The sequence below is a fragment of the Vulpes lagopus genome, chromosome 1, assembly GCF_018345385.1.
Source record: "Vulpes lagopus strain Blue_001 chromosome 1, ASM1834538v1, whole genome shotgun sequence".
Taxonomy (NCBI): Eukaryota; Metazoa; Chordata; class Mammalia; order Carnivora; family Canidae; genus Vulpes; species Vulpes lagopus.
In genome coordinates this window covers 65,461,770-65,480,040 of record NC_054824.1, presented here as the reverse complement: position 1 = coordinate 65,480,040, position 18,271 = coordinate 65,461,770, and the positions used below count along the sequence as shown (strand labels likewise).

At 37.7% G+C, this 18,271-nt stretch overlaps 1 protein-coding gene across 1 annotated transcript in view; it reads left to right on the top strand.

The window, feature by feature from the left end:
* DNAH8 (dynein axonemal heavy chain 8) overlaps positions 1-18,271 on the top strand; it is a 340,697-nt gene that overhangs the window by 35,122 nt on the left and 287,304 nt on the right. The window contains exons 8-13 of the mRNA XM_041748133.1: positions 883-1,029; positions 6,375-6,572; positions 11,855-11,931; positions 13,602-13,701; positions 14,351-14,470; positions 15,725-15,860. Of these exons, the coding sequence (XP_041604067.1) occupies positions 883-1,029; positions 6,375-6,572; positions 11,855-11,931; positions 13,602-13,701; positions 14,351-14,470; positions 15,725-15,860 (778 nt within the window). The remainder of the gene's footprint in view (positions 1-882; positions 1,030-6,374; positions 6,573-11,854; positions 11,932-13,601; positions 13,702-14,350; positions 14,471-15,724; positions 15,861-18,271) is intronic.

Sequence of the window (18,271 nt, the reverse complement as noted above, 5' to 3'; positions counted from 1 at the left end):
AATCCCTGAAACATGTGAATAAAATATTATATGGCAGGATGGGGGGAATAAGAGTGTTGATGGAAATAGGGTTGCTAATCAGCTGACTTTGGGATGGGGAGGTTATCCTGGATTATCCAAGTGTGCCCAATGCAGTTGTAAGAGGGCGATAGAAGAGTCAGAACCAGAGAGAAGGTATTGTGATAAAAATTTGGCCACTGGTTGGTTTGGAAAAGTTTAACATTATTTTTAAAAATGCTCATTTTTTTCCCCAGGAAATGTTAGCTTGACATGACAGAGAATTCCTACTGGATCCTGCAGACCATGTCCTTTTTTATATTTCTAACAGGTTCACCAGCCTGGATGACCTGGCCAGTGGGATAGCTATAGTCAAATACTAGGGTTTCAGCAATGTACTCATCAAAGACTCGAGGATCTTCTTGTAGAGAAATGGTGGTTGGATGACAACAAATTAGTATTGCAGAATCTTACTGTTTTACATAGCTGTGTGTAAAGAATGCTGAAGAAAAGACATATACAGATAGATGAGTGATAATAAATAGAATGGAGAGATAATTTCTGACCTCCCAGGAGTTCTTATTAGCTATAGAAATGTACAGTGTATGGCATACTCTCGTAACGATAGAAGATAAGAAGATAGAAGATAAGGGATATCATCTTCTTCTGATAACGAAGAAGATGAAAATATGATATCAATTAAGAGAAACTATATTCACATTCCCAGGCTTTTCAATATTAGGCAGAGAACTTTTAATGTTAACAGCAACAGCTCCTATTGAGTGGCTGGTGTGATCAATACTGTGCGAGGACAGATTCTTCTATTATGGACTCCTGAACAAACTCTCATCACCTGTTTTCTCCTTCCTTTTAATTTTCTCATAGGATTGCATTTTTCTATTCAAGGAATATCAGACATCTTTTCATAAAACGAGGAAACAGATTTTAGAATCCTCAGGGGAAAAATCTTTTGAGGTTTCAGAAATGTATATATTTGGAAAATTTGAAGCTTTCTGCAAAAGACTAGAGAAGGTAACCATTATGCAGTCACTGTACCCACGCTCCCCCCTTACTCCCTGGTTATTTTGTACTTTATGTGGTACCGTTAAGAGTTACTGACCTGGGTCTCTTGTCTCACTATTGATGTGAATCATCTCCTATTACTTACAGATCACTACATTTCGGTGTAACTTATTTTTCAGTCCTGATTCAGTCAGCTATTGCTGACCTTCCCCTCTCTCAAGACCTCAATTCTACCTCTACCTATGGAACTTGACTGTAGAAGCTTCTGTGTCTAACGATTGTATTAGGCTGAGGAAAAGTATGTGGTGAGATGCCCACAGTACCTGGCAGTACCCAGGAGTAGTGTAATATCTGGATGTATAGACCCCTTCTCTTTCTAGGTCAGTGAAAATGGTGTATACCTACACACTGTGTGGGGGATGCCTTTGCTGGGCAGGAGCCAGTCAGACACTAGTTGGCGAGGAGTGATTTTTTTTTCAGGGGGTATCAGGAAGGCCAGCCCAGAGGCTTCTTGGAGTCAGCTTTTGAAAGTGTATAAGGATAGCACATAGGTACCACCCCTCCGATTCCCCCACCAGTTTGCCAACTCCCTATGTCCTGGTAATATTTAGGATTCTGTTCATCATTTGTTGGAAATTGTTGAGGGCATCAACACAGGTTGAAAGGCATCTCCTAGACATGTCTGAAAGGTTTTTATTTGTAACCTCCTGATCCAGCCAGGTTAGGAAAGTATGGGCAATGAAGAGAGCCAAGTTATCAAGTGGGGTCCTTCATACATACCTGTGTGGGACTGTTTTATGTTTGTTTCTTTGGCAGCTTTATTGAGATATAATTTACATACCATTTAATTCACCAATTTAAAGTGTACAAGTCAGTGTTTTCTAATATACTCATGGAGATTGTGCAAGCATTATCATAGTCTAATTTTAGAACATTTTCATTCCCACAAAAAGAAGGCCTAACCATTAGCTGTCACACTCTCTTCTCCCCTCTACTCACCCCTAAATAGCCACTAATATACTTTCTGTTTCTATAGATTTGCCTATTCTGGACATTTCATATAAATGGAATCATATAATATGTGGTCTTTTGAACTGGCTTCTTTCACAATGTTATCAAGGTTCATCCAGGTTGTGGCATTACTTTTTATTGCTGAATCATATAACATTATGTGGACGTCACATTTTATTTATCCACTCATTAATTGACGGATGTTTGGGTTGTTTCCACTTTTTGGCTAGTATGAATAATGCTCCTGTGAACATGTGTGTACATGTTTTTGTGTGGACATATGTTGTCTTTTATCTTGAGTATATACATAGGATTGGAATTTCTGGCCATATGGTAACTTTTTGAGGAACTGCCAAACTATTTTTCAAAATAGCTCCATCATTTTACATTTTCCTTTTTTCTTTCTTCTTTTTTTTTTTTTTAGAAAATTGGCAATGATGACTTATTTATTTATCCATAGTGACACACAGAGAGAGGCAGAGACACAGGCAGAGGGAGAAGCAGGTGGAGGGAGAAGCAGGCTCCATGCAGAGAGCCTGGATCCTGGGATTCCAGGATCACACCCTGGGCTGCAGGTGGCGCTAAACCTCTGAGCCACCAGGGCTGCCCTCATTTTACATTTTCACCAGCAATGTATGAGCGTTTCGATTTCTCTACATCCTTGTCAACACTTACTATTGTCTACCTTTTTGAACTTAGGCAGACTAGAGAGTGTGAGTAATATCTATCTCACTATGGTTTTGATTTGCATTTTGCTGATGATGTGGAACATTTTTTAATTTGCTTATAGTCTCTTTGTAATTCTTCTTTGGAGAAATTTATATTCACATTCTTTGCACATTTTTTATTTGGTTATTTGTGTTTTTATTGCTGAGGTTTTTTATATATTCTGGGTATGAGTCCCTTGTCATACTATATTTTCATCCATTCTGTGAGTTACCTTTTTGCTTTCTTGATGGTGTCCTTTGAAGCACAATAGTTCTTAATTTTGATAAAGTCCAATTTATGAATTTTTTTTTGCTGTTTGTACTTTTGATACCCGATGTAGGAAACTGTTTCATGGAGCTGTTTTGTGAACAATAGAGGGATCCCTGGGTGGCGTAGCGGTTTGGCGTCTGCCTTTGGCCCAGGGCGCGATCCTGGAGACCCGGGATCGAATCCCACGTCGGGCTTCCGGTGCATGGAGCCTGCTTCTCCCTCTGCCTGTGTCTCTGCCTCTCTCTCTCTCAATCTCTCTGTGACTATCATAAATAAATAAAAATTTAAAAAAAAAATAGAGATTTTTTGGGGAAAAATCTCCAATTAGGAGGATATCAGCATGAAGGCCCCATTGGTCAGACGTGTTCCATAAAGATGGTTGATGTTTCTTAATGCACTGTATTGTAAACCTTGGGGTAGATCCTGGTTATTCTAAAATTTTCCAGGAGCTAGGACCCTTATCAACTTGGGTGTAGTTTTACTCTTGGTAGAGTTTCAGGGTTGGACCTTAATGGTGAGCCCATAGCAGTAAAGATCTTTGGTGGCAGGTTTAATCCTGGGCATTTTAGGCACCTATCCATGAAGTAGCAGCCCAAATATTCCTGATGCTGGAGGGAGTGGGTAGTAATGGCCTGTTTCACTAGCTACTTACCATATTGTACTTCTAGAGAAGCCCTGCCTCTAATCTTAAGGACACAATTTCATGCCACATGGACTCAGCAACCAGAGGTAATGCAGCACTTCCCAGAGACCTCACCTAAAGTGCGTTCTGATTGCTAGGTAATCCCAGTTCCCCTGTACTAAGAATCCCTTAGTTGATGGGCATTACTCCCATATGTAACTGGTGAATATTGGTATCCAGATTTGCAAAGATGAGGCTATAAAATGTACCCTCAAGTGTGGCCAGGCTTTTATATAATCTCCCAGAGGTGGTTACTGAGCTGCCTGGATGAACTTCTCGTGTTGAGTGGGCCACAGTTGGGACCACTGTTGGGCTACCTCTGTAAACTCTGAAATCATAGATGAGGAGACTCAGGAGGACAGGCCATGTCAGAGCTCATTGGGGAAAGCAGAGTCAGATGTCAGGATGAATAAGTGGCAAAGTCATAGGACAGACAGCACTGAAGTTGGGGTTGGAGAGCTCGCAAACCTCAGAGTTCGACAGAAATATTTAAGGAACAAGTGAGGAAGGTTCTAGTGTGTCACTAGGTTGCCTGAAGTGCACCTTCTGTTGCTAGGTGGAGACTTGATGATGCATTAAGTGTTAGTCTGTCCCAAAATGCCAGAATTAAGGAGGTTCAGTATCTTTTGCTGTGTCTTTCTCTTGCTGTCATACAAATTTTGGTGAGTATTGGTGTTTCCCAGAGCCCTGTCTTTAGTTTTGTTTTCTTCTCACCCTGACTGTATGTGGGAGAGAATAGGAGGGATGGAAAGCTGGTATTGCTTGGGGGAGATTTAAAGGGATTGGAGTCTAGTAGGTGGAGTAGGGCAACACTGAGATGAGACAAACATAGCAAGTTGAGAACTGGAAATGCTGCCAAGGCTGGTGAGCAAAGAGGGGATTGCAAGTTGGTTGTCAAACTGAGGAGTCAAAAGCTGATAAAGAGAGCTGGTGAAAAAGCCAAGATGGGGACAAACAAGCAGGCATGTGGTCCCAGTTGATCACCATGACTGACTTTCACGTTGTTGCTCTGTGGTGTTGGGAGTGTGGGAGACACACTGGTGAAGTCCGAAAGGCCAAGCACTGACTGCTGTCTGTGCCTCTTTGATGACTCTTCATCCATCATGGACAAAATGGAGGATGGTTAGTGACAGGAATTCCATCCCAGTATTTGGCCCTTGGGGTGGCAGATTAAGGGACAACGGGCAGAGTCTTGGCAGGTTAGAAGAGCAGAGCATGTAGGTAGTTTGAGTTCTTTGGTTTGTTTTTTCTTTTTAAGGTGAGTGGCTTTTTTGTGTAGGCAGGAGATCCAGTCACTTCTCGTCTTTACATACAGTATATACAGCATACTACGTTGCAGGGGATCATATTTCTTCCAGATTTGGGCTGGCTTCTAGGATGACAGCAGTGTTTGGAAGTGTACAGAAATAGTGGTGTGAGAGTGAAAGTTGCTCTGAAAATGGTGGTCTGGGTTGACATGTGCAGGGAGTTTATGTGAATTCTGCTGGCTTGGTAGATGGACCGGTAGTGTTGTCTTCATGGTGCATAGTATTCAGAAAAATCCCTTGAAAATAGGTTTATTTTCTGTTTGGCCCTTGGACTCATGGGCCTGCCCTGGAGAGCTTTGAGCATTGTTCTCCAGAGCAGGAATCACAGTGGGGAATCATTGATGAAGATTAAGAAATAAGTAACCTGTAGATATGAAGGAGTGTGTGTGTGTGCGTGTGTGTGTGTGTGTGTGTGTATAAAGTAGGTGGTGTTGGCACATCAAGGTAGAGACCACCATTTGTGCAGTAAAGTTCATTTTGAGGGTTTCCCAAGGCTCTTTAAGGGTCACAAGTGACTGTATTTCAAGCTTCTTGGGCCTTCAGCTGCTTGAATGCAGGCAAAAGGGAAAACAGATGTGGATTTATTTAGTTTTACATATCAGAACTGTGGCAAGGGCCAAGAAGAACACTAAAGCTTTTGAATTTAGTGATTCGGTGACATAGTTTTCAGAAAATTCTCAAGAGCAAAAGGATGAAACTATTCAGACATCTGTAAGAGCTTTTACTCAAAGTCCTTTCTTTCCCCTCTTGAGAGAGAAAATGATCAAAATCAGAGAAATGTAGTCAACTCTCTTTGGATATGATAGAAATAGTCTAAGAGTAGCAATGATTGGTGACAGATATTTGTCTTCTATTTTATCTCCTCTGACTGGTTTTAGCTAAATTATTCTAGAGGCTGTTTATTGTTTTTTTTTCTTTCTTTTTATTTATTTATTTTAAAGATTTTTTTAAAAAATATTTATTTTGAGAGAGGGGGAATGTGTGTGTGTGTGTGTGCATGTGCGCACGTGCATGCATAGGGGAGAGTGACAGAAAGAGAGGGAGAGAGAGAAACCCAAGTAGACTCTGCACTGAGTGTGGAGCTTTGCTCAGGATTCCCATCTCACCATCCTGAGATCACTAACTGAGCGAAAACCAAGAATCAGACGCTCAACTGATGGTACCACCCAGGTGCCCCTATAGATTTTATTTTTAAGTAATCTCTATACCCAGCATGAGGCTAGAACTCACAACCCTAAGGTCAAGAGTCACATGCTCCACTGACTGAACCAGCAAGGTGCCCCTTGGTTTGCTTTTTCAATCAATGATTCATTAAGAGTTTATTCTAGGGAAGGGTGCCAATATCCCATTTCTGAAATAACATTCCTCTTTTTAAGATTACAGAAATGATAACTATTGTGCAAACATATTCAGCCTTGAGTAATTCCACGATAGAAGGAATAGATATTATGTCAATAAAATTCAAAAACATATATCAAGGGGTTAAGAAAAAACAATATGACATTCTTGATCCAAGAAGGACAGAGTTTGATACAGATTTCTTAGAGTTCATGACAAAAATCAATGGTTTAGAGGTAAGTAATTATACATACTTTTACTTTAGTAATTATGCATACTTTCACTTCAATAAAGCTGAAAAGTAACCAATAGTACTAGAATTTATATATTTCCTATTAGAAGTTACGCTTGTATAATTGATCAAACCTATTTGCTGCATGAAAAATTTCTTAACTAATCCACAAAATATTTTCCATCTTTTTAAATGAAAAATGAACATACTCAGTAAAAGATATCAATAAATAACCAGAAGCCCAAAGGGCTGTTATAGCTGGGGTTCATTTTTAGTTTTCATTAGACTTTGTATTTGATTTTTGTTGTGCCGAGGGGCCAATGTCATTTTTCCGGACTAAGAGAAAATATGTCATCCTTACTCTTTAAATGTGAAAAGATTTCCCTTGGCCTTGTACTTTATGGCCATATTCTCTGTACAGCTTAGAGGACAGCTCTAAAGAAGACTTCATCCTGTTTGTCATAGCTTAAGGGGCACCAGAAGGATGAAGGGTACTTAAAAAGTATGTCTGGTGAGACTGCAACATATTTCTCTCCCACCTTTTGGGCTTACATGACCTTCGTTACTCTCTTACTATAAAATACTGTTAACCCAAGCTTAGCCCCAGAGAATGGGCTCCTCTTTGCCGTAGAATGTCCTGGAGATACAGAGAGGGACAGGATCTATGCTCTATCCACTTCCTGAATATGAAATTTTTGCCATGAAATTGAGGAAAATTATATATAAATATATTTTTCATTTAAGATTCTTTAAAAATTACATTAAGGTAATCTGGGCAATATGAATAAGAATGATCCTAAAATCCTAACAATGCCTTTTCTTTCTGGCATAGATTTCCTTTCAGTTTTTGAAAATTAGACTGTTTGATATTAAGATATGTTTTAGTTATAGTGTTTGGCTAGTTGGGCAGGGTGGAATTTGCTTCCAAAATGTTTTAGGAATTATATCTTTATAGCAGTGGGAATTTGTTTGTTTTTAAAACTGTTGCTTAAATTATTTTTTAAAGATTTTATTTATTTGAGAGAGTGCGATAAGAGTGTGCGGATTCGTGCATGCGTGAGCAGGGGGATGGGCAGAAGGAGAGGGAGAAGTAGACCCTTTGCTGTGCTGAGCAGGGAGCCCAACGTGAGGCTTAGTCTCAGGACCTTGAGATCATGAGCTGAGCCAAAGTCAGAAGTTTAACAGACTGAGTCACCCAGGCGCCCCTGCTTAAATTATTTTTATGATTTTTTTTATCTTTTTATTTTTTTTTCATCATGATAAGTGTATTCTTTGATCCCCACCCCCTATTTCCTCCATCCCCCCACCTACATCTCTCTGGTAACCATCAGTTTGTTCTCCATAGTTAAAAGTCTGTTTCTTGGTTTCTCTCTCTTTTTCTCCTTATTTGTTTTGTTTCTTAAATTCCACATGAGTGAAATTATATGGTATTTGTCTTTCTCTGACTACTTGTTTCACTCAGCATTTGTACTCTAGCTCTATCCATGTTGTTGCAAGTGGCAAGATTTCATTTTTTTTTATAGCTGGATAATACTCCATTGTGCATATATACCACATCTTCTTCATCTATTCAACTATCGACGGACACTTGGGCTGCTTCCATAGTTTGGATATTGTAAATAATGCTGCCATAAATTAGAGGTGCTTGTAAATTTTTGAATTAGTGTTTTTGTAATTTTTGTGTAAATACCCAGTAGGGTGATTCCTGGATCATAGAGTAGTTCTATTTTTAATTTTTTAAGGACCCTCCATACAGCTTTCCACAGTGGCTGCACCAATTTTTATTCCTACCAATAGTGCAAGAGGGTTTCTTTTTCTTCACATCTCGCCAACACCTGTTGTTTCTTGTGTTGTTGATTTTAGCCATTTTGACAAGTGTGAAATGATATCTTGTTGTAGTTTTGATTTGCATTTCCTTGATGATAAGTGATGTTGAGCATCCTTTCATGTGTTTGTTGGCCATCTGTATATCTTCTTTGGAGAAATGTCTATTCATGTCCCATTTAAAAAACATTTTTATTATTTTATTTTATTTTATTTTATTTTATTTTATTTTATTTTATTTTTTTATTTTCTAGAGGGAGAGCGAGCAAGGGAAGTGGCAGAGGGAAACGAAGAGTGAAAACCACAAGCAGACTCTGTGCTTAGCATGGAGCCTGATGTGGGACTTGATCTGATTCCTGAGCCGGAATCAAGAGTCAGACACTTAATTGCCTGAGCACCCTGGTGCTCCCTGCCCATTTTTAACTGGATTATTTGTTTTTAGGTATTGAGTTCTATCAGTTCTTCATATAGTTTGGACACTAACCATTTATTGGATGTATCATTTTTGAATATCTTCTCCCATTTAGTAGGTTGCCTTTTAGTTTTGTTGATTGTTTTCCTTTGCTGTGCAGAAGCTTTTTTTTTTTTTAATGTAGTCCCCATCATTTGTTTTTGCTTTTATTTCCCTTGCCTGAGGAGATATATCTAGAAGATGTTACTAGGGCCAATGTCAGATTACTGCCTATGCTCTCTTCAAGGACTGTTATGATTTCAGGTCTCACGTTTAGATCTTTAATCCATTTTGAGTTTATATTTGTGTGTGGTGAAAGAAAGTGGTCTGGTTTCATCCTTTTGCATGTGGCTGTCCAGTTTCCCCAACACCATTTGTTGAAAAGACTGTCATTTTCCATCATATATTCATTCTTCCTTTGTCGAAGATTAATTGCCCATTTAATTTTGGGCTCATTTCTGGGTTTTCTGTTCTATTCCATTGATCTATGTGTCTATTTTTATTCCAGTACTGTACCATTTTAATTACTAGCACTGTAATATAACTTGAAATCTGGAATTGTGATTCATCCAGTTTTTTCTTTTACAAGATTACTTTGCCTATTCAGGGTTTTTTTGTGGTTCCATACAAACTTTAGGATTGTTTGTTCTAGCTCTGTGAAAAATGCTGTTGGTCTTTTGATAAGGATTACATTAAATCTGAAGATTGCTTTGGGTAGTATAGATGTTTTAACAGTATTTGTTCTTCCAACTCATGAACATGGAATGTCTTTCCATATCTTTTGCAGGTCTTTCACCTCTTTGGTTAAGTTTATTCCTAGATATTTTATTGGTTTTTGATACCATTATAAATGGGATTTTTTTCCCTTAATTTCACTGCTGCTTCATTATTGGTGTTTAGGAATGCAACACATTTCTGTACATTGATTTTATATTCTGTAACTTTATTGAATTTATTTATCAATTCTAGTAGTTTTTTGGTGGAATCTTTAGGGTTTTTTTAGTGTCATGTTATCTGCAAATAGTGAGTTTTATTTCTTCCTTACTAATTTGAATGCCTTTAATTTCTTTATGTTGTCTGATTGCTGTGGCTAGGACTTTCAGTGCTAGGTTGAATAGAAGTGGTGAGAGTAGACTTGTTCCTGACCTTAGAGGAAAGGCTTTTCAGTTTGGGTTCTTTGGCTGTGGGTTTTTTGTATAAGGCCTTTATTATGTTGAGATATGTTCCCTCTAGGCCTACTTTGCAGAAGGTATTTATCATGAATCGATGTTATAACTTGACAGGTGCTTTTCCGGCATCTATTGAATTGTCATATGGTTTTTATTCTTTTCTCTAACTAATATTATGTATCACACCAATTGTTTTACGAATATTAAAACACCCTTGCATTCATGAAACAAATCCCACTTGATTGTGGTATATGATTTTTTAAATATTTTGTTGATTTGGTTTGCTAATATTTCGTTGGGGATTTTTACACCGATATTCATAAGAGATAAAGGCCTATAGTTCTCTTTTTTTGTGATGTCTTTATCTAGTTTTGGTATCAGGGTGATATTGGCCTCATGGAATGAATTTGTAAGTTTTCCTTCCTCTTGTATTTTTTGGAATAATTTGAGAAGAATAGATATTGACTCTTCATTAAATGTTTGGTAGAATTTGCTGTGAAGCTATCTGGTCCTGGACTTTTGTTTGTTGGGAGTCTTTCAATTACTGATTAAATTTCATTGCTGGTAATTGGTCTGTTCAAATTTTGTATTCCTACTTTAGTTTTGGGAAGTTATATGTTTTTAGGAATTTATATATTTCTTTTAAGTTGTCCAAAGTTGTCCAACTTTTGTTAGTATATAGGTTTTCATAAATTTCACATATAGACTGTTATAATTGTTTGTACTTCTATAGTGTTGGTTGTTGTTTCTCCTCTTTCATTAGTGATTTTGTTTATTTGAGTCCTCTCTCTCTCTCTCTTTTTCTTTTATGAGACTGGCTGGAGGTTTATCAATTTTGTTGATTTTTTCAAAGAATGAGCTCCTGACTTCATTGATCTATTCTATTGTTTTGTTGTTGTTGTTTTTAGTTTTTATGTCACTTATTTCTGCTATAATATTTATTAATTCCTTCCTTCTGCTGTCTTGGGTTTTATTTGTTCTTCTTTTCTAGCTTCTTTATGTATAAGGTTAGGTTGTGTTTTTGAGATTTTTCTTGCTTCTTGTGGCAGGCCTGTGTTGCTATAAACTTCCCTCTTAGAACTCTTTTTGCTGCATCCCATATTTTTATGATTTATTAATAAGGATTATATGTTATAACAGCTTTTCTATGGTCTTAGATATAAATTTTAGCTTTCAGTGTATTTAGAGGCCCTTCTTAAATTTTTAATATTTTCAAAGAGGTGTCAATGTTTAAATTTTCCTTCTTTTCTCAAAATTTTGATTAATAAACATGGCCTATATAAGTAGACCATATCCATTTAGAAGTGAAAATAATTTACAAAAGTGCATTGGTTCCATTGGTTGGGTACTAGGAGAATCGAGTTCATTGCTAAGGATGGTAGGAGTGTTGGAAAATATTTTCTTCTTGTTTTTCCTTAATGTTGCAAAGGGGTTTCTGAGAGCAGCAGTGTTGGAAATCGACCCCTGGTGACCCTGGATGTCTACTGTGTCATCCCAATATGCTTAGAAATTCTAAATGTTCCAAGAAATATGCTTGGTAAGGGACATACACTCCTTTTGTATATCTCTAAGTCAGTCATAGCCAATAAATAATAAACAGCAAATGCAAACCACATATGCTATTTTAATTTTTCTAGTAGCCACATGAATAGTAGTTAAAAGAAGCAGGTGAAGTTACATGTGGCCAGTGAAGTTCTACTGGACAGTGCAGTTATAGATGCATAGATGGTAGGTGTGTTTCAGGCTACTTTAATTCTTTAGGAAAGTCATTAATTGTTGTTAAACAAAATCAATCTCTTCCTTAATGCCCCAAATCAATTGAATATTAATATTTTATTTTAGGTACAAATACAAGCATTTATGAACAGTACTTTTGGAAAAATCTTATCTTCTCAGCAGGCCCTTCAGCTGCTTCAAAGGTATTTTTGATGCATTAAGGGGTATAGTTTCTAGGTGCGATCATGTTATATCTGAAAATGCAATTTCAAATAAGATATTTTTGGAAATCTCTCCTCTGTAAACTTTGAGACTTATACACATTAATCTTTCAATGATCATTAAATAGACTGGTAAAAATGTGAAATAAAGCATGATATTTTTCATTGCATTTTTAAAAAAGATTTATTTATTTATTTATTTATTTATTCACAGAGAGAGAGAGAGAGAGAGAGAGAGAGGCAGAGATACAGGCAGAGGGAGAAGCAGGCTCCATGCAAGGAGCCGGATGTGCGACTCCATCCCGGGCCTCCAGGATCACACCCTGGGCTGCAGGCAGCGCTAAACCCCTGCACCACCAGGGCTGCCCTCATTGCATTTTTTGAAGCAGAAAGTCTTTCAATAAGAAAATGAAATTATTTCACATGATTTTTTTCCTCTAGCCATGTAATATATCTGAGGTTAATTCCATAGACATTATTGGAGAGGGAGCAAATAATATTTGATTCTGCATACTGCAAGGATTTCCAAGAGTGAAATTATCTAAGGGTAGTAGATCCTCAGACTTCACATTTTTCCTCCAGAGTGCTCCTGCTGCTTCCTTTCCCTCTATCTTGGCAACAGTGATCCCTAGAAGGGCAGACTGGTCAGACTAGGAGCCATTTCCTTTAAGCTCAGCGAGGGCTCATGGCCTGTATTAGGGACCCTTTGGGAACTCTTTCCTGAGAGTCAGTGCATCTGGGTTTAGGCCCAGTTTTGCTATAGTTCCACATCTCTCAAAGGATGGGTCATACCTGTGAGACCTCATGACATTGAAAGAGTCCATTCAGACTTATGAAATGATTTTGACAACTGAAAGAACTGCACATACATATGGCAGTACTGCTTTCTTGGCCATTTCCCTCTTGGTCTCAATCTATCTTTTTGTCCGTCCATCTCTCTTTTTTACTCTAATACTCTGGTGTAAATCCAGTGTTAGGATGTTATCCTAACATCCTAACATCCAGTCAGGATGTTATCATTCTAGTACTTCCTGTGCATCACTCTGTTTGAAAGGGGAAGTGATCTTTGGCTGACAGATCTCTGTTAGGATACGGCTACTTGGAATTATGTGAGCATCAATATTGGCAGAGGAATGCTCAGTGTGCTGCCTCCGTCTTGGCTAAGCCAGCCTTCCCCACTCATTTTTTCAATTTTGGTTTAAATGTCTCCTTCGAAAGGGGAGTCTTTCTCCACTCCCCAGACTTGGCTGAGTTCCCCTGATATGTGCCTTTCTGGTACTCTTGTCATTTAAATAATTATGATGTAACTCTTGACTAAAACTACATTTTTCCAAAGCATAATTGGAGGCTCCAAGAGGCCTGGCACTATACCTGTCTTGTTCTTCGTTTTGTCTTGGGACAATGCATGAAGCCTGGTATGAATATTTGTCAAATGAGTGAATAAATGGATTTTTAGGATGGCAGCAACTCTTTTTTTTTTTTTCAGATTTTATTTACTTATTTGAGAAAGAGAAAGAGAGATTGAGCACAGAAGCTGGCAGAGGGGCAGAGGGAGGGGGAGAAATATACTCCCCACTGAGCAGGGAGATGGCAGCAATTCTTAAGTATGATTCCTGTTTACTTTTTAATTATTCACCTTCGATTACTTTTAGATTCCAGAAGCTGAAAATCCCCTGTCTTCAGTCAGAAATAAACCACACAATTGAGAGTATTCTTCAGTATTATGTGGCTGAACTTGAAGCTACTAAGAAGGCAAGGTTCATGTTTGTAAATAGAATAAGTACTTTAGTACAAAAAGAAAAGTATTATGAGAAGTGTTTGCCATTATAATCTTGCCCCAATTTTTCAGAATGACCCCTCATTGCTAAGTATCTCTGATGTACCCCTCTATATGTTGGAAGGTGTTGACAGCATACTGGACAGCCAGAGTTACATTCCTATGCTCTTAACAACTGTTGTTGGGTTTTTTCTTTCTTTCTTTCTTTCTTTCTTTCTTTCTTTCTTTCTTTCTTTCTTTCTTTCTTTTTTTTTGCAACAGGATTTGTGTGTGTATAGGAAAGCTCATCTAAGTTAATACTGCTGTGTATAAAAATATGGACTCTGAAGAATATTATAACAGATATGATGTAGCTTATGTGCTCCCTCATTTGAAGATCTCCTTAAAATTTGGGATAAACTATAGAAAAAATATACATGTAATGGAAAATAAGGGTTAAGAGAGAATTAAATGTCATGTATTGTAGACATCATAGTTTCTGAGCCACAGATTATCTCTGAAGTGCATTTGCATATTTATTGACTACCTCCTGTGTATAAGACAAGTGAATACAAATGTGTTGAATATTTTTGCCTCTTCCATTGTGTTGAATTTTGAACATTAATACCAGATCTTTAATTGCAGCTTTATTACTCTCAAAAAGATGACCCCCCTCTTGCTCGAAACATGCCCCCCATAGCAGGAAAAATACTCTGGGTGAGGCAGCTGTATCGCCGGATAAGTGAACCTATCAACTATTTCTTTGTAAGCCAATAGTTACATTTGCAGTATGAGGATTATGGTAGTTTTAACACAAGACATATATTTTACCTGTAATGTCTGTGCCCAATAAAGTAGTTAGAACTAATGCTTTCATGAGGCAAAGAAAATTTAGTTTATAAATGTGCTTGAGGGAGACTAAGCCAATTCTCTCATGTTTGGTAAGTAAGCTCACTTAACTATAGCTAATCTTTAAGGGGGAGAATCTTGTAACCTTGTGACTTTGAGTAACACGGGACACATGATCAAGGTGTTTAAAGAGTCATTGCTTCGAAAACAATAAAGTATAGGTGTAGTCCTGAGGATTACTTCTATGTGTGGACAGATAGGTCACTGACATATGTTAGCAAACGTGAAGACATTCTTAGTGTATTCCCGAATAAAGAATTGAAATCTAGAGCAAAGTATAATAGAGTATATACATTCTCTGTGTCCTTAAGATTATTAAATTTCTGGAAAACCCCAGTATACTCTTAGGCCCTGTTGGCATTCTGAAATCGTCAGTTTGCCTTCTCTTTGTTTTTTATTTGATTTGGTTTTGTAAAGAGAACCACAAAGCAGAGTTGGTTTGTGTAGGGTGGTATCTTAAACCTACATACAAAACAAAATAACTACCAAAAATAGTCTTGCAAATAATTTTAGTATTTAAGCATTATTGGATATGAAGTCTTTGTTGTTTTAGGTTCACTGCTATCAACAATTTTACTGTTCTTAATATTTGTAAAATAAAATTCAAACCCTGGCCTTAAAAAAGTAGCCAGGATGAGGAGTCCATTGTTGATGGACTCTGTAGTGACAGAGCCGAGATTGCCCTGTTTTTGACATCTGTGAATGAAAACATAAAACGTTCAATTTTTACATAAAGAAATTTGGCTTTTGTTCTTTGATACACAGTTACTTTTTTTAAAGTGTTGGAATTGGGGGATTTTCTCTGATATTCACAGTTGAAGGAAAATCAATCCATTGTGTCTTATCCAGAATTATGGGGAGGGAATAGAGAATTGAAAGCAGAGGCTCTCAGCCTAGCTGGCTATAAGGCTAGAGACCTTTCTGTCTGTAATGGTTCCCTACTTCCATCTCTAGTTTGTATGGCTTTCCTCATCTGTTTTACTCTGAGGCAAAATCTAAGGCATAATTATTTGATGACATTTTAAATACTAATAGCTTTATGGTTAGAATACAAAAGCAACCAGCAGTCTTTTAATTATAAATCTTTTTTTCCCCTTAAAAAAAAAACAGAAAAACTCAGAAATTTTGTCAAGTATGGAAGGTAAAGCTGTCATTCGTCAGTATAACAAAATTTCCTATGTTCTGGTGGAATTCGAAGTGGTCTATCACACAGCCTGGGTCAGAGAGCTCTCACAGTTACAGTATGGTGTGTATAAAACTCCACAGTGATGCTATGGAGTGGGTATTAGGTGATTTTGAATGAATTCATGGTTCTAGAGAATTTTCATATTCCTTTTATACATTACAATGATTATATTTATATTTGGGGATGACACAATTATTTTTTATAGTTGTTAATAATATTCTGATTTTATAAACAAAAGTTGCCATCACCTTAAAGTTGATATACTTTGTGACTTCCCATGAAAAGACAGTATTTAAAAGTAAATATTGAGACTCTTCATGGATAATTTCTCCATAGATTTAGGGGAAGTTTTTCATATTCAATTTGATCATATTATAGATTCAGATCTCAGTCCTAATCAGGGAAGAAAGAATGGCACTTTTCTTGTCTTCCTCCCTCCCTTCCGTTCTTCCTTTTTCTATAACTGAATTTAAATTCACTTTTGAGCTCCAGTAAATTCATAGTATTAGGGCTGTGTCTGAGTACCTCTGCAGAGTGCCAGAGCATAGGGCAGAGTCCACTGTGAGGCAAGGGATGGATGGCTTTAAGCATCATGTGTCCATGCTGGTATCCCCTGGGGTGTTTGTTACTGTGTGGACTCCATTGGTGGTCCGTTCAGATTCCTGCTTTGTCCCATTGTAACCTTAAGCTCTTATCTATAATCTTGGTGGAACCCTGACTGTGTCCCTTGATGGGAAGGTTTCTCCCTCCCATACCAGGATCCCCATTCCAACAAAATTGCAAGAAAAGGAAGCACAGATTCTGTGGCTGAGTCACTGGCAGTGATGATAAGGGAGGCCACTCTTTTTCATCCTCTTGGTTCCAGGCCCATATGTTTCAGCTGTATGAGGACACATGCTGTTTTCCAAATCATTAATTCACCCCTGCCTTTGTCCCTGAGGTCAGGGTCCCAACCCTTGCAGGTTGTCCTCCCCAACTGGCACCTTGGTTTAGCTTTTATTAAGCCACTCATACCGGGCCAGCTGTTTGCAGGGAATGAGTGTGGGAGGACCCTATGGAGCTAATTGAAAACCAGCTAAGGAGCAATACTCTCAAAGGAGCGTCAGGAGAAACTTAAAATTCACATTATGGGAAAGGAGAAGACAGAATTGTTCAGTGACGTGTGGAACAGGTACTATTCTGTTTCTGCATTATCCTACACCTTCCTACTTTTCTTTGGTCCTGGTGATTTTTCCTCCTTATCAGCATGTGTTCAAAAAACAAGTTCACCAATCACCTGTTCCATGTAGCTGCTCCTTATTCTTCTACAGCAGAAACTAATGTCTTCCTCCTCCAGAGTCCTCTACACAATTTATCTGCTGCTCTTTCTCATGACACTTACTGCTTTATGGATCTGTCTCATCTGCCCACCCAGTCCAAGGGTACTCTCTATGTCTGTTCATCTTTGTATCCTTTAAAGAACAGTGATAACAGACACTTACGTAGCCCTTACTGTGTACTAGGCATTGTCAAAGCACTTTACATGTGCAGCTTCCTTTAATCCTCACGGATTAAAGGAGGGAAAGCTGTGCTTATCCTCATTTTATAGATGAGGAAACTGAGGTACTATGAGATTAAATCACCTGCACAAGATCATTGCACATCTACGAAGTAAGAAAGCTGGGACTTAAACGTGCCTTTCCTATGAACACAGATCAGTGGAAATGAATTGCTCCGCAGTCTTCTTGTTATATTGACGTGGCTATATTTAACCATATAGGAACTCGGAATAATAATTGGGGACCTTGTATTGGCCTCTTTTAGGTGGTTGCTCTATAAGGTTTAATGGAATGTCACTCAGTTCTGGAAGTGACTTCCTGGCTGCCATTATTCTTAGTGATCTCGATGACCATTTTGTCCTTTCAAGAAAGCTCATTACAGCCTTAAGGAAGATAGATTTCATTAATTGAAGGTTTCAAGGTTATTTTGGAATTTACTTGAGAGAATAAATGATTTCTAGCTCAATTTTAAAAAGATTTCAAATGAATTAGGTAAAATTTTCCGTTGAAATCCTCATTCAAGCAGCATCATTAAGAACCATTTCAAGACTGATTTTTATCTGATGAGTAAAAGTCAACTAACTTCAAAGGGATATGTAGACCATTTCATTTTATGAGAAATTCGATGCAGCTGCACTCTAAGAAGTAATGTGAGGCTTGGGAGATACATAAGAAATTCTCATGTTAGTAGTGTTTGTTAATATAAGATATAATTTAAGCTAGCACATACTCATCGAGAAGTGTGTTATTATTATGCTTCTAGAAGTAATTCATGTTAGGATAACAAAGAAGCTAAGGCTACTTGCCACTAACGGGGATTATATATTTCAATTCATAATGAAAAGCATGCCTGCAAATACCTATTTATGTGAATGATGTTCAGAAAGTAGTTTAGGTGTAGCATAAAAAAAAAAAAATTTCCTCTGTATCCTA